The sequence below is a fragment of the Prionailurus viverrinus genome, chromosome B3, assembly GCF_022837055.1.
Source record: "Prionailurus viverrinus isolate Anna chromosome B3, UM_Priviv_1.0, whole genome shotgun sequence".
Classification (NCBI taxonomy): domain Eukaryota; kingdom Metazoa; phylum Chordata; class Mammalia; order Carnivora; family Felidae; genus Prionailurus; species Prionailurus viverrinus.
The window spans coordinates 26,244,465-26,269,204 of NC_062566.1; the positions used below are offsets into that span (position 1 = coordinate 26,244,465).

The 24,740-nt window shown below is 42.3% G+C and overlaps 1 protein-coding gene and 1 pseudogene across 3 annotated transcripts in view; both read left to right on the top strand.

Annotated features, from left to right (window-relative positions):
- Positions 1 to 1,155: 1,155 nt before the first annotated feature.
- Positions 1,156 to 24,740, top strand: part of PTPN9 (protein tyrosine phosphatase non-receptor type 9) — a 79,955-nt gene continuing 56,370 nt past the window's right edge. The window contains exon 1 of one of the 3 annotated variants that reach the window (XM_047862540.1): positions 1,156 to 1,917. In XM_047862540.1, coding sequence (XP_047718496.1) covers positions 1,855 to 1,917 — 63 coding nt within the window. In that variant the 5' untranslated portion in view covers positions 1,156 to 1,854. The remainder of the gene's footprint in view (positions 1,918 to 24,740) is intronic. The other 2 variants (XM_047862536.1, XM_047862537.1) reach the window with 2 other exon arrangements.
- LOC125167811 (40S ribosomal protein S15a-like) lies at positions 20,588 to 21,203 on the top strand (annotated as a pseudogene).

Sequence of the window (24,740 nt, forward strand, 5' to 3'; positions counted from 1 at the left end):
TGCTGACTAAGAGTAGGCCACAGTAGGAGCAAATGTCTCAAGATCTTTGGAAATCTATTTAGATCAGCAAAGAGTAGCCATGTCCAAACTGAACACTCTAGAGTTACTGTTCAAACCTCCTGGTTTTTAAAGTTTAAAAGTCCATCACATGTTGGACACCACTGGTGTTTCTATGGTGTCAGTGACGTAATGGTCCTCTTTACTCCGGGTGCAAGAGTTCGATAAGAACGTCCTAATACCAAACTTCAAAACAATTTCATCAAAACAAATTAAAACCACAAATAACTTTGTTCCAAAGCATGGATCTGAAATCGTGACGAGTCAGTGCACAACATTTTTCTAACCAAGGGCAACTTGAAGTTCTTATTTTAATGATGCAGAAATGAGATGAAGTCAGTGGTTGCTTCTGAAATCCTCGAAGGAGCATCAGAAGCCAGAGCACCTTCCTCTGTTGTCTGAAGACCTCTCCCTTAGATGTCTCTCCTAGCTCTCCAGGGCTTCAGCCATTAGGACTAGCTGTAGCTTGTTAGCTGGATCCCTTTTGGAATATTTCTTTTTGGACTGAAATGATGCAACAACATACTAGACCAGCCCTGCCTTCCCTGTGCCTCTCCTACGGATCCCAAGACTGTCCTGTAACACCCTTCACGCTCTTTGCTGTGATTGCCCAAGTGAAAACCCAAGGTTTGCAAAGGCTGTGTAATTCCGGCACCAGGTTTGAAATCGGATGCTGCTTTTGTGAGGGGCTAAAATTAGCCAGCCTGGTTATGGATTACAGGATACGCGCAACAAAGAGAAAGTGAGAGCAGGGTCTGTTCCTTCACCAGACCTCCTGGACGTCGCAGGCAACCTTTACAGGGTCTTCCAGTCAGCAAGTGACATGGAGACAGATGAGGATTGGTGGGTCCCTCACACGACGGGGCAGCAGCAAGTAACCCCGGCGAGGTGCCCGACAGCAGCTCGTTTTCAAACGAATGTATTCTCTTCCTCCTCCACGGAACTGAACCGTAAAACTCACGCCCCTTTCTTCCTCGTACCCCATCCTCGCAGCCGGGAGTCGCCGAAGCCCCTCCCAGCGCCGGTCCCTCCGGTCTCCCCTCCCCCGCCCCCTGTTTCCCCCGCCCGGGCTCCTCTCTGTCTCCCCCTCCCGGACAGCGTCCGCGCTCGGCCGGCCCTCCCGCCGCCTGTTTGTGAATGAGACGCTCAGTTTCTCAATGGAGCCGCGGGGGGCTCGGGCGGACGCGGCGCGGCCGCAGCGCTGGCCCTGAGCCCGGAGGGGGGCGCCTTTTCCTCGCTCCCTCCCCTCTTCCCTCCCTCCCGCCGCCGCGGCTTTTGAGGAACGGGGCTGAGAGGCCGCCGCGTAGGTCGCCGGGGCCCGCATCCCCGAGGACTCCGCCTCACGCTCCGGAGGAGCCGGAGCGCGGCCGGGGGAGCCAGACGCCGAGGAGGCCGGCGGCCTTCGGGAAATTTCCGCCGAGACCCTCCGCTCTGGGCTTAGAAAGTTCTTGAGTTCGTATTTCCTTTTTAAATCCCGGTTGGCTATTAGCTCTTCGCCGGCACCTTTTTTTTTTTTTTTTTTTTTTTTCCGGGAGAGGAGGGGGAGTGCGGGGAAAGGAGAGAAGAAAATAAAAAAGGATTTCCGCCCGGAGAGAGCGACAGTTGTGAGAGCTTTTCCTTCAGGAGACAGGAGCGGCGTTCGCGGCCGCCGCGGGCGCCCGGCCCCGCCGGCCCCACCATGCGCGAGCCGGCCTCCGGCTGTTGAGGCACGGAGACGCGGAAGCGTCGGCCGGCAGCACCGGGCTCTCGGCGCTCCCGGGCGCGTTCGGTCGGCCGGGCGGCGGCGGCGGCGGCGGGATGGAGCCCGCGACCGCGCCCCAGCCCGACATGGCGCCGGAGCTGACCCCGGAGGAGGAGCAGGTAAGCGGGGCCGCGGCCGCGGCGGTGGGTGTGTCCGGACCCCCGAGGCCTAGGCCGGCCTCTGCCCGCGGAGGCCGCGCGCTCCACGGCCCCCGGCCCGCGGGTGCCCCTTCCCCCGGCGACCGCGCCCCAGGCCGTCAGCCCCCGACCCGGGGGACGCCGCGGGACGCAGCTCCCGGCCTCTTCGGTCCCTTAGGCTTAAGGGCCTCAGATCGCCCCCTCCCCCATTCTGGTGGTAATTCAAGTTCCTCGGACTGGGGGGCCTCCCTTTCCCTCCCACCACCCTCGACCCCCGACGTTTGCTGAACACCTACTTGCCTTCGGGCCCTCCACCCCTATAAATGTTCAGCTTCTTAAGGGTTTGTGGTTTTTTAAGAACAGGCAAAGTCCCGTTGGGGGGAGGATTCCTGTGGGGAACATCTCCCCACCCGAGGAGAGTGGTGATAGGCAGTGGGTACGTAGATGCCCTAGATTTTCAGATGAGCCCCTCGGGCTTCTCACAGGGTTGTGGCAGGCCTACTTGTAAGATTCTGGAAGATCCAGGCCTCATGCACCCGAAGCCCCTGGCCTGGACCGCCCTATTCAGCGCTCTCAAACTGGGCGCATCCCCTCACCCCCACTTCCCTACCCACCCTCCCATCTCATCTCGCTGTCTCCATCTTCCTGGAGCCTATGTTGAGCTCCATTGTCCCTTAAAGCTTATGACCTTCAGTTCCCAGGAGGAAGTGGTTTGCGGTGTCATTCTGGGGGTTTGGGTAAGGGAAGAGCCCAGGGCCCTTGTATCTTTCCTTCCCCCACATTCCTTCTGGGGAGACACGGACCACTCCTTCAGAGGAAGATTGGAAAATCTGCTAGCTGAAATTGGGAACCCTAAAGACTTTCGCTATCTCTTCCTTGGCACTGCCCATACCCGGCTTTAGCTACGCTCAAATATAGCCATAGTCTGATTTCACGTTTAAAAAAACAAAAACCTGAAATAAGAAAAAGATGAACCATACTGGTAACCCGTTTCAGGCCCTCCAGCCCTTATTCCCAAGGACCACATTTGGTAGCACAGTCTCTAGGGTGGAGACAGTCCGATTTTACAAACTAGTATTAGTTAATGGGCTTAAGACCTGATTTTTAAAAAGCTCTTGACTTTTCTCCTCATTTGTGGAGATGACATTTTTCACATTTGGCCTCAAACCACTATCTTGCCTTTTCACGCCTTGAGATAAAATCAGCATGGGAGAAAAAAAAAATTCTGCTCTGTAGGAGCAGTGGTAACATCCTGGTATCTGCAGTTGAGTGTTAATAAAATGCTAATCAAGGCCTAGTGCAAGCAGGTGGCCAAGGAGCCTGTCCTTCCAGAATTAGGGAAATACTTCATTACTAAGGTTGTGGTGTTGATCTTAAAGTGGCAAAACCCCTTTCACTTCTTTTCCTTGGATTAGTCAGATTTAGAGTTTCTATGTTTCTATGACTTAAAGGCATTAGTATTCCACTATGAAAATGGGATTAGGTTGCAAGTTAAAAAATTAAAACCAAGGAAAGCAAGTATTGATAAAGTCAGTGCTTTACTCTGTATAGAGTATTTGCATATACTTTTATAGTGTTTAGTAAAATCTTTGTATTTAGTGGAAATCTTTTACAGTGAATAAACGTGATGGGCATTAATAAGGACTGGATGGTAACAGTAAAATATTTTTATATTAAGATCAAGAAGGTATTTAGGTTTTTAAAATCATACCTTTTCCTACAAAATGTCAGGTTTTCTACAAGCATTTCAAAATGTTGAAGCAAACATAAAAGTAGCATAGTTCCAATTATTGTGATTGTAATGAAATTGTAAAATTTCATAGTTTAATATCACATAAGAGCACTCTTCACTGTTATGATTTATTTAGATTATGTTAAGCAGCCGCAAATTCATGTTGGTCTTATCTAAGTAGTGATCATGGGATATGACACATTCATTTCATAATGCTGCCCCATTGCTGAAACCAATTTTATTTATTTCTTATCAAAAAGCTTTTAATGTTTTATTTATTTTTGAGAGAGAGAGAGAGAGCGCGCGCGCGCGCGCGCGCGCGCGCGTGCGATCTAGCGTGAGGCGGGGGGAGGGCCAGAGAGAGGGAGACACAGAATCATCCAGAGCAGGCTCCAGGCTCTGAGCTGTCAGCACAGAGCCTGACCTGGGGCTCAAACTCAGGAACACCTTGAGATCATGACCTGAGCTGAAGTCGGATGCTTAACCAACCCAGCCACCCCGGTGCCCCTCAAACCAATTTTAGAACTCATTTTAAAGCTTGTGGCAGAATCTTTCAGATATCTTCAGTGTTGGAAACATCTTATCCTTTTGAGGGTCAATTTGCTTTTTAGAAATACCAATCTTTTGGAATCTTATAAGTAAAGGATCACACTAGGTTAACACAGGTCCAGGCGAAAATGAAATACATTTATGCATTTAGCTCCTTTTGGGGGGTAGGTTAACTAACTGCTTTAAAGATGTTTCTGGAGCAGATCTCTCCTGAATGGTATATTCTTGTATATAGTCATGTGAATCAGAAACCCAGAAGTTTCTTGAACATTTTGCTTTCCCTCAGGCCCTGTACACTACACATCATCAGATTTTCCTGAATATCTCTCGAATTCATCAACTTCTTCCACTATCACCATCACCCTAGTCCCCAAGCTGTTGTTAAATGTATCCTTACAGAACTTTTGTTTCCTACCTGATCATCTGCATTCCTTACTCTTATTCCAGAAGGCAAAGGCAAATTGAAAATCTCATTGTGTCTCCAGTCTGCCTCCCTGCCCCTAAAAGAAGCATTTATAAAACCCTTCAGTGGCTTTTCATTACTCTTGGGATATAACAACTCCTGAGTATGATCTACAATGCATGCGCCCTGAGTGTGATCTAGAGCCCTAGCTAATTCTCACATCTCATCTTTCCTCCAGGCACACAGGCCTTTTGGTCCTGCATTTTTGCTGTTTTCTCCTGGTACAGGGTCTTTGTACAGACTGCTTTCCCCTGTCTGGGAACACCTGCCACTGTTAACTCTCTCTTCATCCTCAGCTTTTGCTTCCTCAGGAAGGCCTTCCTTGATCTCCCCAATTAAGTTAGATCTGTGTTACTGGCTCTTAGAGTACCATGTACTGTCCTTTATATCACTTTTCACAAGTTTACACTATTTGTGGGATTGCATGACTGGAAGCTCCATGAGGGTTGGAACTGTGTCTACTTTTGCCCATCACCTAGCATAATGATTGGCACTTAGTGTATGGACATTCTGGAAATACTTGTGGAACAAAGAGTAGTTCGGTACATGAATAGAACACAGACAGCATCATCTCCTTTCTGAGGGGCTTGTAAAAATAAGGACATTGTTCATTTTTACATATACTTCTGAAGGTCATCATTATTGCTTTGTAGTCTCATTTCCTATCTAGGCATGTGCTGAACTGATATATCAAATTCTCATTTGTAACTCTGATGTTTCTTGCCTTTATTTTTTCAGTTCGCAGTAATTAACAGAGCTTACAATTGAGTTACAAGAAAAAGTGAGCTTTGCCTTTAATAAATTTACATGAATAGCAACAGGGTAATAACAGTAACTGTTTCCTGAGTTTCTGCTTTGAGTCAGGCTCCGCGCTGGGCATTTCACATACGATTAATCCTCATACGATTGGAATTATTACCTCATTTTGCAAACAAGAAAACTCAGACTGAGAGAAGGAAATTGCCCAAGGTCACATAGCTAGCAAGCAATGGAGCCATGATTTCCACCCAGTTCTGGGTTATTCTGCCTCCATGGCAAATGTTCCCTGTATTATACTACATAACTTCTCATGAAGCAGCTAGTTACCTTACTAAGATGTCTGCATGCATGTATAATAGTTAATTTTGTTGGTTTGGGTATTGATATATGTGTATTTGGTTTTGATGATGTGTCTTAAAATATGGTTTAAAAATTGCACAGAAGAAAAATTTTGGAAGACCTTTACTGAGACCTATTGCCAACAGAGACATATACAGTCTATGCAAGAAATTGTGATGAAAGTACTCTTGAGAAAAAATGTGTTCCCTAAGATAGGGTTGACAACTCTCCATTTTGAGGTGTGGTCACAATAAAAATTTAATTTTTTGATATCTTCTTTAGCTTTTGTATAGGAGAAATAACTATTCATGGAACCAAATATGAAGAATATTATCTCTCCAAACTTTAAAAAGCTAGGTGTTTTGTATGTTAATGTGTACATATAAAAGCCTTTCTTCATGGGCTGGCAAAATTATAAGTTTGGCAGTGTGAAGGGTAATTTCTACATATCAGCATTAGTCTTCATTTTTATTATGTTACTAATTGTCTTAATTTCACTTTGCCAGAGCATATACTAACATTTGTAACTTGACCTGAAGTTGATAATTTTTGAATTATAGTTAACTTGAAAGATAATTAAGGGTTTCTTGAAGGGGGAGGTTAAAAAGGGGGGTCTCTTACTCATCTGTTCTATGTCTAAAACCTACAGAAAGTTTAAGTGGGACTCCCTGAGTTACATCTGTTTGCGCATAAGTTGTGAGAAATCTCTCTTTGTAATCAAACCATAAAATAAAGACTCACCTAGGATTCTAAGGATACTCAAATTCAGAAATTACAGCTTTTAAGGGTCTTGATTTTACATGGATTTCCCAGTAGTGATTAATAGGATAGAAGAATAGAGTAGTTTTCAAGGCGCCTGGGTGGCTCAGTCGGTTAAGCGTTGGACTTCTGCTAAGGTCATGATCTCACAGTTCTTGAGCCTTGAATCAAGCCTTGCATGGAGCCTCACATCGGGCTGTGGGCTGTCAGCTCACAGTCTGCTTTGGATCCTCTGTCTCTGTCCCCCCCTCCCTCTCTCTCTCTCTCTCTCTCTCTCTCTCTCTCTCTGACCCCCCTCCCATGTGCGCTTTCTCTCTCTCTCAAAAATAAATAAACTTTGAAAAGAAGAACAGAGTAGTTTTCTAAAGTACTTATGCATTTATGCATATTTTTATTTTATGTTATTTAATTAATTTATTTTTGTGATAATGATTTCAGGAATTGAATTTAGTGATTCATCACTTATATAGAACACCCAGTGCTCATCCCAGCAGGTGTCCTCCTTAATACCCCTTGCCCATTTAGCCCATCCCCCACTCAACACCCCTCCAGCAACCCTTAGTTTGTTCTCTGTATTTAAGAGTCTCTTAAGGTATGCCTCCCTTTGTTTTGTTTTAATTTTTTTTTAATGTTTATTTATTGAGAGACAGAGGCAGAGTGTGAGTCAGGGAGGGGCAGAGAGAGAGAGGGAGACACAGAATCTGAAGCAGGCTCCAGACTCTGAGCTGTCAGCACAGAGCCCGACGCAGGCCTTGAACCCATGAACCGTTAGACGATTACCTGAGCCAAAGTCAGATACTTATGTGACTGAGTCACCCAGGCTCCCCTTTCTCTCTGTTTTTATATTATTTTTGCTTCCCTTCCCTTATGTTCATCTGTTTTGTATCTTAAATTCTTGTCTTACTTTTTTTAAGATTAGATTTTTAAGAGGGGCGCTGGGTGGCTCAGCCGGTTAAACGTCTGAATTTGGCCCAGGTCATGATCTCACAGTTCGTGAGTTCGAGCCCCACATCAGGCTCTGTGTTGACAACTTGGAGCCTGGAGTCTGCTTTGGATTCTGTGTCTCCCTCTCTCTCTGCCCCTCCCTAGCTCACGTTCGCGCACGCGCGCTCTCTCTCTGTCAAAAATAAATAAACTTAAAAAAAAAAAAAGATTTGATTTTTAAATAATCTCTACCCCCAACATAGGGCTCAAACTCACAACCCCAAGATCAGGAGTCATGTGTGCCACTGACTGAGCCAGCCAGGCACCACGCATATTTTCATGTTAGACCAAAGTTGGTTTTAATAACTTGTATAGTGCTTCTTGCACATTAAAAATAATACATGAATTTCTTTAAAGTTGCTGTAACAAATAATCTAATATTTATTTTCAAAGCCTCTAAAGAAAATTTCTATTTTAGAGTTAATGTTGTTCAGAGCATTATTGTGAAGTTAGTAAGTTAGTGCTTACATTGTAATCACTCAGTAAAGTTAGCCTTTATCATAATATTCTCTGTTTTTGAATAGTGAAAGATTTTAGAGCCAAGTTAGCTTAAACTAATCCCAAGGGAGAAACATATTTATATTTACCCTGGGGATTATCACTTAGCATGGATTCATATGAATGCCAGAAAATAGTTATATTGTAACTCTATCACATAGTTTTCAAAAACCTATTCTAATTCTATGCTGTGGTTTGTGTTCTTGTAACAGGGATCATCTGAAGCTAAAAATTTAACTGCCTTGCAGTGGACTTCAGAGATTTTTGGCATTTTTCCCAAGGGCAAGGGTTTTTGTCCTGGTTCTTGTGGCCAAGAACTTCCCTTTTCCCACAGCCTCACATGTCCTGTGCTAAATGTCATCTGTCCCCCCAGAAGTATCCATACGTCAAGGACCAGATGATTCATAACATTAAGTAGAGGCCTTCCAGAGAGCGGAAAGATGAAGAATTCTCATTATTTTCGTTATTGCCAGTAACTAATGATGTTGTAATTAACAATCAGTTGAAATCTCATCTGGATGTGAGAATTTTACTCTGTTAAAATTTCTGAGCATATCAATGGCCTTGGACTTCACTTTTGTGGATGTTAAGGAACCTGGAGGTTTTCTCTAGGAACCTGACTTTTAGTCAGGTTCAATTCAATTAATGAATTGAAAAGTAAGACACTTCCTTTGGAAAGGAGCTGAACTGTTTCACAGAGGTAAAAGTTAAATGTTCTCTCTCTCTCTCTCAAAAATTCACATTAAAAAAAAATTAGATGCCATCGTCCTAACTCTGTTCATATGCTAAAACCTACAGTGCCAGTTACAGCCATTTCATGCTTGTTCTACCACCCGCCTCGATGTCTCACACAACTGGGGATATTTTCTTTTTCCAAATCAGTCATTATCATGTTTGCCACCTGTGCATGCCTCTGTACAAGAGCTCCGTGGTTGCTCTTTCTGGCCACTGGAATAGTCCCTGTTTTTTATTCCTCTTCCTCCGGAGTAGGAGCAGATGTTCCTGGAACAGGTATTTTAGCCTGTATTCTTCAGTGCTGGAGGGCCTATACCTGCTGGAAGGAGCACTTTCCTGTCTGACTTTGAAAAGACCTCTTGAGTAACTAACTGAAATGGCATGAGATAGGCAGCAGGGGTGGGAGACTGAGATGCCGTAGAGCCCATGGGAAGAGTGGTTTGTTTATTAAGGATTGGTTATCTCTTAGATCTAGATTATAAAATGATGAGAACAAGACAGGTTAGAGGTGACTTTTTCTTTAGTTTCTGATTCTAAGAAAAACATTCCATTTTTCTCTAGGAAAGACTGTTTCTGTTTTATGTATTGGTTTCCTCTGAAATACCAAACCCACCCAAAACACACATGCATAGTTCTTGTCTTTTATTCAGCACAGGTGGCACAGAAATGACAAGCTTTATGGAATTCTTATGAAACCAGAATTCTCAGAATTGATGGGCGGATTCTAAAGAGAGCTGTCTATGACTTTAGTACTGAAGTGTCTAGGGACATTAATCCGTAAATTACTTGTTCGTTCCTTGAACTGGCTAAGTTTTACGTTTGTATTTGCTTTTATATATATCATTAATTAAATGATATACATCATTATTAAAATAATATTTTTAAAAATAGTCTTAGGTTCTCTATAATGATCATATATTTCTTTTATCATTAAAGTCAATATCATCTTGTAAAAAGTGCTGCATGCACTATATAAGTGTGGGATTATGTTATTAAATGCTGAGGGGCGCCTGAGTGGCTCAGTCAGTTAAGTAACTGACTTCAGCTCAGGTCATGATCTCATGGGTTCTAGCCCAGCATCGGGCTCTGCTGGCAGTTCAGGGCCGAGACACAGGATTCTGTGTCTCCCTCTCTCTGCCCCTCCCCTGCTTGCACATGCTCTCTCTCTCTCTCTCTCTCTCTCACTCTCTCTCTCTCTCTCTCTCTCTCAAATAATAAACGTTAAAAAAAATTTTTTTTTTCAACGTTCATTTATTTTTGGGACAGAGAGAGACAGAGCATGAACGGGGGAGGGGCAGAGAGAGAGGGAGACACAGAATCGGAAACAGGCTCCAGGCTCTGAGCCGTCAGCCCAGAGCCTGACGCGGGGCTCGAACTCACGGACCCCGAGATCGTGACCTGGCTGAAGTCGGACGCTTAACCGACTGCGCCACTCAGGCGCCCCTAAAAAATTTTTTAAAAATGCTGAGATCCCGGGGCGCCTGGGTGGCTCAGTCGGTTAAGCATCCGACTTTGGCTCAGGTCATGATCTCGCGGTCCTTGAGTTTGAGCCCCGCGTCGGGCTCTGTGCTGACGGCTCAGAGCCTGGAGCCTGTTTCCGATTCTGTGTCTCCCTCTCTCTGACCCTCCCCCGTTCATGCTCTGTCTCTCTCTGTCTCAAAAATAAATAAACATTAAAAAAAAATTTTTTTTTTTAAATGCCGAGATCCCAGTATTTAAAATTAATGCAAATCTAGCCTTTTTCTAAACAGAACTATTTGCAAGTGAAACCTGGGCCTTTTGGGAGATGATGGCAATAAGTCTTAGGTAAACTTCAGGAATCCCCAGCTTCCTTTGTGGCTCCAGTTTTATTTTATATTTTTGAGTTTGTTTTGTTTTCTTTTTTTAAGGAACTGTTAGGAAACGTTAAGTAATTTAAATAAGTAACATCCCTTACAGTTACAAAATGCTCAGTAAATAGTTGTGCTAATAGTATTCTTATTCTTTCTGCAACACCAAACAATTTTTTTTCAGGTAAGTAAAGGAAGAATAATTAAGAATTTAACTTTGTAGCAATGAGATAGAGGATTTCAAGATTGCCTGACTTCTGACAGTTACCATGCATGAGTAATGTATCTAGAAGATGGTAGTGGGGATACCTGCAGCTGATTTTATGCTGTTATCACTTTCTGCACCATTCATTAGTTCACTGATTTATTTCATCTTTCTTGGTTATAGATTACCTTTAGGTGCATTGGCCAGCATTGTCTTTTTTCTTTTTTTCCCAGATAAAACTTTAAAGGTCATCTGATCTAAAAATGACTCATTTGTGGAGTGCGAAGAGTAACAGTTTATATTATCTTCTATATCTTTCTTTTTAAAAAAAATATTTTATTTATTTTTTGAGAGAGACTGTAAGCGAGGGAGGGGCAAAGGGAGAGGGGAACAGAGGATCTGATGTGGGCTCTGCTGACAAGCTGACAGCAGCGAGCCTAACGTGGGGCTTGAACGAACTCACAATCCTTGAGATCATGACCAGAGCCAAAGTTGGATGCTCAACTGACGGAGCCACCCAGGTGCTCCATCTTCCTTATCTTTCTTAAACAGCATTTGTGAAAACATTCTCATTCCATGGTTTATCTCAGTGGTTCTCAACCAGGATGATTTCAAAACAGCCCTCTCGGCCCCAAATAAATGTCTATGTCTAGAGATACATTTGATTGTCACAATTAGAGGGTGCTACTGGCATTTGGTGGGTAGAGGCTAGGAATGCTGTGAAACATCTATAAATATATAGGACAGCCCACCACAACCAAGAATTATCAGACCCAGACTGGCAGTAGTCCCAAGGTTGAGAAACTCTGTAATTTAGTTTTGTTTTTTTTTAGAGAAAGCAAGCAGAGGAGAGGGGTGGAGGGGGGAGGGAGAGAGAGGGAGGGAGGGAGAAGAGAGAGTCTTAAGCAGGCTCCATGCTCAGCACCTAGCTTGATGCAGGGCTCCATCCCACGACCCTGGGGTCATGACCTTAGCCAAAATCAACAGTCATCTGCTCAACTGACTGAGCCACCCAGGCTCCCCAAGGAACCTTAGTTTATATCTGAAGGAATTTTGTGGTTCTTAGGAACAGAGATACAAATTCCTGCTTTTTAGTTGAAGATAGGTCTTTGGTTAACACATTTAGTATTTATTCAAATATGTGTCCCCAGATACTGATTTCTGGGATTAACTTTACATACTGAAAAGTGAAAAACTCTTGTGTTTTATTTTATAGCATAACCATCACAGAGTATCGATAAAATGAGCCATTTGCAGGGGTTTTCAGGGATGGGAGGGATTTTATTTGACAAGGAGAACATTACTGAGCTCTGCCATGTAATGATAATGGGAGGTGTCAGTTTTGCTTTCCCCTCTAAGTGTTTCTGAGCTTCTGTTCCTCCAGTGAGTGAGGTGATTATTATGTATCTTCCTTTTCATGTTAATGTCTGTCAAGAGGAAGGTTTTACAGATTATAAACAGAAAATCTGTTCATTCAGCAATCATTATTGTCTACTGTGTACCAAGTTCTTGATCAGCATGGATGAGGGGCTCTCTGTCTTTGAGGAGTTGCCCTCTAGTTCTAAGCAGTTCTAGAATTGTGGGGTACCCACCAAGGAAGTGAGGGCAGGATCTCCATCTCTGTATCCTTAGTGCACATTGTGAGAGCTCAAAATACATTTGCTGAGGAATGAGTGAAAGCATGTTGGAATTATTTATTCCTCACACAACCCAGGAAACTGGTATTCTTTTGCTCAGGATGATTGTCTATGTGATAATTGGGATGATGCTCAGAGGCTTTCAGTAATTTACCGAGGAGGCAGCACTGGGACACAAACTCTGATTAAATGCGGTGCTCGTTCTAGTAAACTTCGTCTGTTTTACTGACATATTTCTATGTATGACACACCTATATACATATACACCAGAAATAGCTCTCTCGGCACTTGGGGGTTGAAGATTCCTGGTTTCTGCTATTCCCAAGTTTTCCTACAGAGAAGTGGCTACATTGTTACCAGCTGGTTATTGTACATTTATTTATGAAAGAAATTATATGCTTTAATGGGGTTAATGAACTTGGGGGTTCATATAGGTCTCTGGCTGTACCTCTCAGAATGTTAATAGGTCTCCCCTTTGCCTTTATGAAGCCAGTCTTTAGTCTTTTATATATAAAGATTAATCTTTCATGTATTATAATCAGCATAATGGGGAAGCATATGTAATATACATGCCTAGGATGAAACTGTAGCTTTTTTTTCTTTAATTTTTTAAATGTTATATTTATTTTTAAGACAGAGAGAGTGCAGATGGGTCAGAGAGAGAGGGAGACACAGAACCCGAAGCAGGCTCCAGGCTCCAAGCTGTGAGCACAGAGCCCGACGCGGGGCTCGAACTCAGGAACTATGAGATCATGACCTGAGCCGAAGTCGGACGCTCAACCAACAGAGCCACCCAGGAGCCCCTGAAACTGTAGCTTTTTAAATTGTTTTTCCCTGGCGCCTGGGTCGCTCATTCAGTTAAGCAGCTGACTCTTGATTTTGGCTCAGGTCATGATCTCAAGGTCATGGGATATTGGGCCCCGCGTTGGGTTCTGTGCTGAGCGTGGAGCCTATTTAGGATTCTCTCCCTCTCCCCGCCCCCCACCCCTCTCATGCTCTTCTCTCCCAAAATAAATAAACCTAAAAATATAAATAAATAAATAGTTTTTTTCCATGATACCTTCGCTTTGCTCTTGTTTTGGCTGCACTTAAGCTACTACTAGAGTTTATTTCTCAATTCTTGCCAAGTGTAAAAGTTGAGAAAAATTTTTCCTAAAAACAAAAAAAAATTTTTTTTTCTTCTTCTTTCACTTTCTATACTCACAGGTTTCTCTCTTAGATTCATAAAGGAAGAAAAAGAGTTACCGAGAGGAAGACCTGGAGCCTCAAACATAATACACAAGCATCAGAAAAGCTTTACTTGGGAAAAGCCGTTTGTTTCACTCAGTGTAGCTCTTCTATGCCAGGAAAACCCCCGAAGTGATGAGAAAATATTTCTAGTGAGGTTAGGGACTTAACAGTGATACAGCTAGCAAGATTAAAATATACAGGATTTCCAGTATACTTTTGTTTTCAAAAACATAACTGTACATCTTTTTTTTTTTCTTTAGCCATCCAAAACATCATTTTCTTTCATAACTGATATCAAACTAAGCAAATGCTAGCTTTGGAGGTGATTTTGTGAGAAAATTAGAAGCAACTGGAAATTTGTGTTTTGAATGATATTGCTTGGAAACTCTAGTCAGGACCTCTAATTGTTGTCGTGCTGCCCTTATAGTGCTACAAATATTGGTAAAAGCCCATGTCAAAACTTGTGAAAACAATAGTGACTAAGCATTACCTATTAGGATGACTGTAATTTTTTTTTAATTTTTTTTTTTTTTTACATTTATTTATTTTTAAGAGACAGAGACAGAGCATGAGTGGAGGAGGGGCAGAGAGAGAGGGAGACACAGAATCGGAAGCAGGCTCTAGGCTCTGAGCTGTCAGCACAGAGCCCGACGTGGGGCTCGAACTCACAAACTGTGAGATCATGACCTGAGCTGGTCAGTTACTTAACCGACTGAGCCACCCAGGCACCCCAGGATGACTGTAATTTTTAAAAATATTTATTTATTTATTTGGGGGAGAGTGCAAATGGGGGAGGGGCAGAGAGAGGGGGACAGAGAATCCTAAGCGGGCTCTGTGCTGACTGGCTAACAGCAGCGAACTCAGGAACTGTGAGATCATGAGCCCAAGTCGGACGCTTACTCAGCTGAGCCATCCAGTGCCTCTGGCTATAATTTTTTTTTAAAAAAGAAAGAAAATAGGGGCGCCTGGGTGGCTCAGTCAGTTAGGTGTCCAACTTCGGGTCAGGTCATGGTCTTGAGGTTCTTATGTTGGAGCCCCGCATCGGGCTCTGTGCTGACAGCCAGCAGTTCCTGAGTTCCTGAGTTCGCTGTTGTCAGCACAGAGCCCGCTTCGGATTCTGTGTCTCCCTCTCTCTCTGCCCCTCCCCTGACTTATCTGTCTCTCTCTCTCTTTCAAAAAATGAATAAACATCAAATAAGTAAGTAAATAAATAAATAAGACAGAAAATACCAAGTATTGGTATTGTTGGTGGGAGTGTAAAATGGTGAAGCCACTGTGGAAAACAGTTTGACAGTTTCTTAAAAGATTAAAGGTAGAATTACCATGCAACCCTGCAATTTTACTTCTAGGTGTATGTCCGTGTCATAGCATCAGTCACAGTAACCCAAAGGTAGAAGCAACTTGAGTGTCCGTCGACAGATGGATAGTTAAACAAAATGTGTTATATACGTACAATGGAATATTACTCAGCCTTAAAAAGACATGAAATTTTGATATATGTTGCCATGTGGATGAACCTCAAAAACACTGCTTATTGGGGCACCTGGCTGGCTTAGTCAGTGGAGCGGGTGACTCTTGATCTCAGGGTTGTGAGTTCAAGCCCCATGTTGGGTGTAGAAATTACTTAAGAATGAAATCTTAAAAAAAAAAAAAAACAAACCCAACAACCCACTATGCTTATTGAAATAGGTCAGACACAGAAAGACAAATATATAATTCCATTTACATGAGGTAACTAGAATAGGCAAATTTATAGAGAGAAAGTAGAGCAGTAGGGTTGGGGGAAGATGGGAAAGAGGATTATTGTTTAATGGGTACTGAGTTTTGTTGGGGGTGATGAAAAAGTTTGGGTATAGATAGTGGTGATGGTTACCCACCATTGTGAATGTATTTAATGCCACTGATTTGTATACTTATGAATGGTAAAAATAATGAATATTATATGTAGGGGCATCTGGGTGGCTCAGTTGGCTAAGTGTCCCGACTTGTGCTTTCAGGATGGAGCCCTGCCTGAGTCAAGGATTCTTGGTCTCTCTCTGTCTCTCTCTCTGCCCTCCCCCGCTGGTGTGTGCACCCTCTCTCTCCCTCTTTCTCTCTCTTAAAAATAAAACACATTAAAAAAAGGAAAAAAGATAAATATTATGTGTATATTTTACCACCATAAAATAATGGTTAAGCACTATTCTAATTGCTTTACAGGTTTTAATGTTTTGGTTAGTGAATAATGCAGCTGGTGAGGCATAGGAAAGAGAATAGGTGTTAATTCCACTTCTGGTTTGGCTGCTGATCTTGAGCCTAGAATCACTTATGTAAGTGCCATTTCTCAGTTACAGAATGTAGCTATGTTAATAATTTGTTAGGATGTAAATTGTTGTCAGTTTTTAAGCTCTTGAATGTTTCACATGTGAGATCCAGTTAAGGTCTACTCTACTCTGTAGGAGAATAAGGAATTTTCTGTGTGGGACAAAGCACTGAATGTTATGATGCAAATGGACCCAATTTGTACAGCATCTTCCTCTTCCCCCACCCCCACTCCCAATATAGTTCTGGGAGTGACTTGAAATATTGATCCGGAGCAGTGGTTCTCAGAGAGTGGTCTCCAGACCAGCTATGTGAGCATGCCCTCAGAGCTTTTTAAAAATGCACATATTCAACTCCCACCCCAGACCTACTGAATCAGAAACTCTAGGCTTAAGGTTCAACAATCTATATTTAACAAGCCTCCAAACGCACACTCAAATTTGAGAACTGGTGATCTAGAGAATAGGGTGTTGCATTGGTAGGGGAACCATCTAAAAGTGGGTTTAAATACTCAGGCTCACTTCAGGAAGAGAAGGCCTAGATTTACAAATTGACTCTAGAACTGTAAGTATAGAACTAGTTTGAACTGGATGAAAGCTCCAGGTATTGTCTGATTCTAGACTAGAACTCTACTGTTCCCTGGTAAAGGAACAGTAAGGCAAAGTTCTCAAAACGCTAGCATTTACCATGGTTTCTCTCATCCAAAGAAAGAGCAGAGCCGGTACCTACTTTAGAAATAGAAATTGAACCACAATGTCTACATGGTTGAAAACAACAGGGCATTGAGACACCTGATGTCCCCTGCAGATGGCATTCCCTAGAGACATGCTTGGCTTCCAAGGGAGTACTGAATGAAAGGAGACACAGACTGTTCTGATTCGGCCAGGAAAACCTGCCAACTTTGACAGGGCTATTCCATAGGGAAGCTCGTGTTACTGCAATGTCAGTTGCCCTGATAATCTGGACCTAGGAGTTACCAGATTTTACTGTCTGAATCCTGCCAGGGAGCTGAGCCCAGTTCTAATTGGAACTGAAAATGGGGCGCTGCAGTGAGGACAGCCAGATTACAGGCAGCTTTTGCAGGCTTCATTCTTTGTAGGTTTGCAAATGGCCTCTTAGGTACAGTAAACTGTACTACTTGTACTATTTTAGGAGCATGAATAGGTTTGCCCTTGAGTTTGTTTATCTGAGAGCCTCCTTAGGCTGGGAAGTATTGATTCAATGAGTTTGAAATGGCTGAGGTGTGAGGTGTGACATTGCCTAATGAAGTGCTCTGGCCACCTGTATCCCTTTCAGGGAGTAATGGACATTTAGGAAGAGTTCCAGTGTCTTGAGTATGTGATAAAGACACAGGACTCTGTTACCTAGAGTACAAGTTGTGGGGCTTATCTTAGGAAAAAAGCAAGAGGCTAGTTACATTTGGTGTAGACTAGCAGCAGCAGGTCTAATCTACAGGCAAAGGCCAGGTTAACAACAGGTCTGACATGCCAGGTCCTAGAGTTGTGAGTTAGCAGTCATCAAGTCACTCCTCTCAGATCCATGTGACATGGGCAAAATTGAATTTGAGGCGTGTGTGTGGACAGGGAGAGGGGGAGAGGGAGATAAAGATGAAGGGAGGAATGTGTTAGTTATTGAGGAACAGAAGTAGTTGACAGGTAACTGCTATTGTGTGAAGAGGAAGAAATATAGAACCAGGAAGGGACTAGTTACTGTGGTTTCAAAGCTTCTCACTCTTCTGATCTTTTCCTGAATTGATTCTCATTTGCCGATAACCTTAAAATTAAGCACTCAGGACTGAAGACAGTCTTACAAATAAAGTCTGATGGCCTCCTTGTTTGGGGCTTACTTGTTTTGGACACTGTGCTTCTGTAATGTGTTCCAAAATCACAATAATTTTTGGCAGTGTTGGCAAACTAGTGACTCATAGGTTCAAATTAACTAAGATCCCTAAGTCTTTTCTTATGTGTTTCTGTTAAATTTCTTCTGGTGTTTCTAAAATTGATTTTCTTACACTTTTCCTGTATAAATTTTATTCTGTTAGATTTAATGTTCACTGAGCATTTTGTGAACATTTTTGTTAAGCCTTATGTGCCAAGAACTTTACAATATTACCTTTTCTCTCCTCTTGTAACAATTCTGTGAAGTGTAATTTCTCTTTTATAGAATAGAAATTAAGGCTCAAACAAATTAAGTAATTTGCTTGCATTCTAAACAGTGAAGTAGAATCAGGCATTCAAACCGGTCTGACTCCAAAGTCTCTTGCTTTTGAATACCATTCTTGCCCATTGTTCCATCCCGTTTTGATCTTTTAGATCTGTGTTCTGTTTTAAATATATTTGTTCTCTGGGGCACCTGGGTGGCTCAGTCAGTTGAGTGTCCGACTTCAGCTCAGGTCATGATCTCACGGTTCGTGAGTTTGAGCCCCACGTCGGGTTTGTGCCGATAGCCCGGAGCCTGGAGCCTGCTTCAGGTTCTGTGTCTCCCTCTCTTTCTGCCCCGCCCCCCTCTCGCTCTGTCTCTGTCTCTCAAAAATGAATAAACGTTAAAAAAATTTTTTTAAATATATTTATTCTCTTAGCTAAAGGCCCTCTTACATTGTCAGCATGACCCAGTGATCTTATCTAAGTCATTTATAACAGTGGGACCGGGCCAGGTATGGATGCAGAGCAAATCAAGGGAAAGAGCATGGCCTTTAGAGTCAGATTTGGTTTTGGAATCTTGGTCGTATCATCACAAGTGGTGTGACATGGCAAGGTCCTTAACTTGTCTGGGCCTCTATTTCCTTATATATAAAATGCCTTAATACCTACAAATGGGCCTGTTGGAATGGTTGAATAAAAAAATGAATGCAAAGTGCTTTAGATTATGGCCCATCCCAGCATACTGTATGCTCTCAATAAACATTAGTCTACTTGTCTCTCTCATTTCAGGGAATTCTTTAATGTCTTTTTATTTTTTTGTGTCCTTTAAAATTCATCCCCCCAGTCCTATTGATTTTTTTTTTTTTTTTTTAATTTAATGGACTGTCTTTGGGTATAGTTGTTTAGTTTCCCACAGGGCTATCATATGCCCCACTGTGGCAGCATACTTGGCTATAGAAAGTAGTGGTTAAGAGCTATACCACAAATTTCTGCTGGAGTGTGAGCAAGGTGCTTAAAACTCACTCTGCCTCAGTTTCATCACGTGTAAAACGTGGGTAAAAATAGTACCTACCATGAAGAGTTGTTATAAGGATTAAATAAGTTAATATATATGAAGTCCTTGGAACAGTGCTTGGCAGATAGTGCTGTTTAATCTTTGCTAGTATTAATATCTGTAAGTTACAGATAATAATACCTACCTTGTATGGTTATTATGAGAAGTAAGTGTGTCAGGTGCCTGGGTGGCTCAGTCAGTTGAGCGTCCAACTTTGGCTCAGTCATGATCTCATGGTTCATGGGTTCGGGCCCCGTGTTGGGCTCTCTGCTGTCAGCACAGAGCCTGCTTCGGGTCTTCTGTCTCCTTCTCTCTCTTCCCCTCCCCTGCTTGTACCCTCTCTCTCCCTGTCTCAAAAATAAATAAACATTAAAAAAAAAATAAGTGTGTCAACTGCTTAATATTTTGCCAAGCAAATAAATATAACAAATTAATAGAAGGAAATCTCACTGTGAACAAAGATATCATGAAACACTTGTCAAATGCCTTGCTGAAATGTAAATCTCTTCCATGTATTGGTGATTTTCAAACTTTACCATATATAAGAATCACCTGGCGGAGGGGGGCGGGCACCTGGTGGCTCAGTCAGTTAAGTGTCTGACTTCAGCTGAGGTCATGATGTCATGATGTCATGGTTTGTGAGTTCGCTGTCAGCGCAGAGCCCGCTTCAGATCCTTGGTCTCCCTTTCTCTCTGCCACTACCCTGCTCGCATGGCTCCCCCTGCCCCTCTCTCTCAATAAATAAATAAATAAATAGACACTAAAAAAAAAAAAAAGAATCACCTGGGGATCTTGTTAAAACAGATTATGATTCAGCAGGTTTGTGGTGGGGCCTGAGAGTGCATTTCTGAACTAGCTCCTAGGTGAGGCCAGTGCTGCGGACTTCATTTTGAGTAGCACTGTAATATTCCGTTCCTTTCTTTTTCAGTCTAGTTGTATTCTTTTTTGAAAGACTTGTTTTTAGTAAATCATTTCTGATAATCACTACTCCCCTTTCTAAAAGGTCAAAGCGCATTTTAAAAAACAAACAAACAAAAAAACCCATTGGCTAAGCTAGGTGTGTATGCATGTAAAAGAAAGATAAATTGTACGGTCTACTGGGGATTGATGTCAGAGGCTGGGAATTTTTGTAACCTTCAGTAGACATCCCCTCTTTGGAATTAGGACCATGTTTGCTCATTCTCAGGTTTTGATAACCTTGCTCATCCTTAAGGTTCTGCAGCAGATGTTCATCAGGCTCCCCTGGGATTCTCAGGATTGTTAGGTTTTGCAGGTCTGGAGACTTGAACTGATTTGGAATAATCAGCGGTTCTACTATTCTGAGCTTCAGTTCTTGCTTTCCACAGGGCTTGTTCTTCCCCTCTTCAAGTTGAAGATGATATTTGTTGATAGAGAAATGGAAGATCTCTCTTTCTGCCATCTTTCCGTGTTGCCATAATGGTGTGCATGAATGTCCTGGCAAATGCTCTCAAGAGCATTAACAATGCTGAAAAGAGAGGCAAACCAAACGCCAGGTTCTTATTAGGCCCTGCTCCAAAGTCATCATCCGATTTCTGACGGTGATGATGAAGCATGGTTACATTGGCGAATTTGAAATCATCAATGATCACAGAGCTGGGAAAATTGTTGTGAACCTCACAGGCAGGTTAAACAAGTGTGGAGTTAAACAAGCTCCAGGTTTGATGTACAAGTCAAAGATCTAGAAAAATGGCAGAATAATCTGCTCCCGTCTTGCCAGTTTGGTTTCATTGTACTGACAGCCTCAGCTGGCATCATGGACCATGAAGAAGCAAGACAAAAACACACAGGAGGGAAAATCCTGGGATTCTTTTTTTAGGGATGTAATACGTATGTGCAAAGAAAATGCCTCACTGAAAAAAAAAGAGAGAGAAATGGAAGAAGAGGAGTTGATCTAGACGGTTCTCACAGAGCCCTTTTTGTTAGCCTTAGCTTTATTAACAGGCCTTTTGGGCAGTGACTTTCCTGGCACTTTTCCTTTAGGTCAGAACCACCATTCTATTATCTTTTTGACTGTGTCCTCTTCCACTTTCTTTATACATGTGTATGTGATTTGAACATCTATACTCAATGGAGAATGCTGTGCAACCATACTAGTTAATACTTAAAAAAATTTTTTTATGTTTATTTTTGAGAGAGAGAGAGAGAGAGAGAGAGAGAGAGAGACAGAGACAAAGTGTGAGCGAGGGAGGGGCAGAGAGACAGGGAGACACCGAATCCAAAGCAAGCTCCAGGCTCTGAGCTGTCAGCACAGAGCCCGATGAGAGGCTTGAACTCTCGCACCACAAGATCATGACCTGAGCCAAAGTCAGACGCTCAACCAACGGAGCCACCAGGCGCCCCCAGAATGTCACTTTTGAGGGTTTCTGTAAAAAATACTAGCATCTGTATTCTCTTTAGAATTTTAGGTTTTTGAGATTTTAATTTTGTGAAACCTACATTTTTAGAGGCGTATAACAAATGGATAAAAATGTGGGCTCTCCATCTGCACTGACAGCATGGAGCCTGTTTGGGATTTTCTCTCTCCCCCTCCCTGCCTCCCTCTCTCTCGAAATAAATACTAAAAAATAAACCTTTAAAGTTTTAGGGAAAAAATGTGGGCTCTCCAGAGTCAGAAAACCTGTGTTCTGACACAGCCTTCACCACTTTTCTCATTTGGGGACCTTGGGCAAGTTAACAGTTGGAAATCTGAGTTTTCTAATCTTGCTACATGGATAAGAGTATCAACCTCCTTAGGGCTATTGAGAGGACTTGACAGTCCTTGTAAAACTATCTGGTAGTTAGAATTCAGTATCAATAAATATTAGTTGTTGTTAACAGCTAATTTTATTAAAGGTCTAATGTTATTTAAATCACTGTGACAAGGTTTACATAATACCTTCACAGCCAATTTTTTGATTATATGAGATGGACAGGTATTATCCCTTTTTGGATGAGGAAACTATGGCCTGAAGAGTGTTGACCGGGCTCAGGTACACATACTGTGGCAGAACTGGGTCTTTACTCCAGGATTACTGGTGCCACATCTAGGACTTGCTCTCTTAACTGCCTTCTTCTGACAGCACTTTAGTTGTTGGCTGTCACACTTTCAAAGATTACATGGTTACTTTCTCTTTTTCAACTAGTCTGTCTGCTTGGTTTGGATGCAGTCCAGTATAGTAGTTCCTCATCCTTTTAGGATGAAACTGTCAGCAAGAATTTTCTACCCCTTCTCCCCCTTTAAAATAAATACCTATTCGGCAAATGACAAGGTGCTCGAAGTTCCCTATCTCTAACATTCTTATTACCACACCGGTTTTGGAATCTGAGTCAAGAAAACAATCCATATTCTTCATCATTGAGCAGACTGAAGGGTACTCCAACAGCTGTATCATGTCCCTGACTCTTGTATCCTCATTCAGAAATTCTCCAGTGTGGTTTGTGGATTTCTACTGGAGACTATCATTTTGAGACATACTGCCATCAGTCTTCCCTTTTTAAGATTTGAATGAGATTTGCCCATTCATTGGCGTACTGCATTCACAAATCCATTAACTCCAATTTTCCCTGGTAGTGACCATGTCTTATTCATTTTATAAAATTCATAAACTTTAATTTATTTTGGATATCTCTATTGTAGATGTCTTAAGATATTGGCAACTTAATTCGCAGGTATTTTCTTTTGTGACTTAATAGTTACCTCCTCCATTGCTTTTCTTCTCATAGCATTCCTGGTTTTTTGTCCGGTTTTATCCTGGAATTTTTCTCTTTTCCTCTATTTTCAGTTTTGAGTTCTCATAGTCAGATTGGCAAGTAAGTGTTCAGACAAACGTGTTCCTCCTACTCCCCGTGAACAGCATTCATTTAGCAGACTGAGAGCCCATAATCTTTTTTATACATTTACTCATTAAAATGGTGCCAAGCACTGTGCTTGGTGGGGAGTATGCAGTTGTGCATCTCCCCAAGCTTATAGTCTAATGGGAGCAGACAGATAATAACATAAGCTTTTATAATACTGTGTGCTTATTTATTTATGTATTTTAATGGATATTGTTTCTTTTTTTAATTTATTTTTTATTGTTTCAATTTAAATCCTAGTTCGTTAACATAGAGTATAATAATGATTTCACGAATAGAATTTAGTGATTCATCACTTACATATAACACCCCAGTGCTCATCCCAACAAGTATCCTTCTCAATACCCATTGCCCATTTAGCCCATCCCCCCACCCAACACCCCTCCAGCAACCCTCAGTTCTCTGTATTTAAGAGTTGCTCATGATTTGAAGAAGTAGGATTTAGAACGGACACCTAAAGAGTGGTAAGTAGTAGACCAAGTTGGGGTGTAGGGGAAGAATGTTCCAGTATGATCTGGAAAGTCAACTCCAGTTTATTGACAGACATTCACATTCCTCCTTTTTTCCCCTAAAGTCTCAGCTTTCAATTGGAAAAAGATAAACATTGTTGGCTAAGACCTCTCTCACCCCCTGGGTCCTCCAAGTCCTTTAGATTCTTATTTTTTCCCTAGAAAGACTTTTCAGGTTTCTTCTGGTCGTTTGGTTTGCCACTTCATTAACCAACTGGAAGGGGTAGCAGTTGGCAAGCTGCCTCAGGTTTTTTTTCTCATAGTGACCAACTATTCCCCACCCTTGCCCCCAGACTCCATGTGGGAACCTGAATGATTTTGCTCTTGCTGGTGGTGAGGAGCCTTCTGTTTATTCTCCAGATTTCTGTTTTCTTCTTTTTTTCTCTTCTCTCTTACCATCTTCTGTTCCTCAACCTCTTGACATGTATTTTCTCTTCTGACAACTTAGAAATGTTTACTTCCTTGTTTTCTTGTTGAATCGTTTCCTCCATTGTCTCTGGGAGCTCTTTATCCTCTGATAACTTTAATCTGGAGAGGTAGGTTTTTAAGCCTGGAGGAGAGATGCCAGCTTGTGTTTACTAAACATGCTATTGACAGATGCCACCAGGAAGAAAGTGAGTGTGGCACAATCCCTGCAGGAGCTTGGAACATCCCCCTGTTTAGGACTAGGAGCTAGGAGTTCCAAAAGCAGTTATAAATCCCCTCTTTGTAGAGCTCCCTAAACTCATTCCTTTTTGCCGTGATATGAAGACTATTAACAAACTTATCATTTGGTGGGATAGTTTAAAATACTTTTTAAAGCAGTGTGTTCAGATATTCCTGTTATATATTTTAGTTGAAAGCTATATAAAATTAACACATTTTATTTTTTTAGTAGATAATATAGTCACATGAAAGAGAACATGGTAAATATTTCCTTCTCTTGCCATGTCTCTCAGCTACCTAAGTTGTCCTCTGAGACCTAGGGGCCTCTGGCGGGCTGCCCTAAGGTGGGCGGGCCACTTTGGCATGAACATTATTTTGGGTTAAAAATAATCAAAACTGAGGAGATACAGGAAAAGCTCTCTTTGAGGTCTTCAGCTGCCTAAATTTACATTGGAAAGGAGAGCCTATACCTGGAAGAAAGCTATTAAAACTGGCTCCCCTTTACCTAAGAAACTTACCTGCATAATAAGGCAACTTTGTTTTTCAAAATACCGCTTTTCACCTTCCTGTAATTGCTTTCC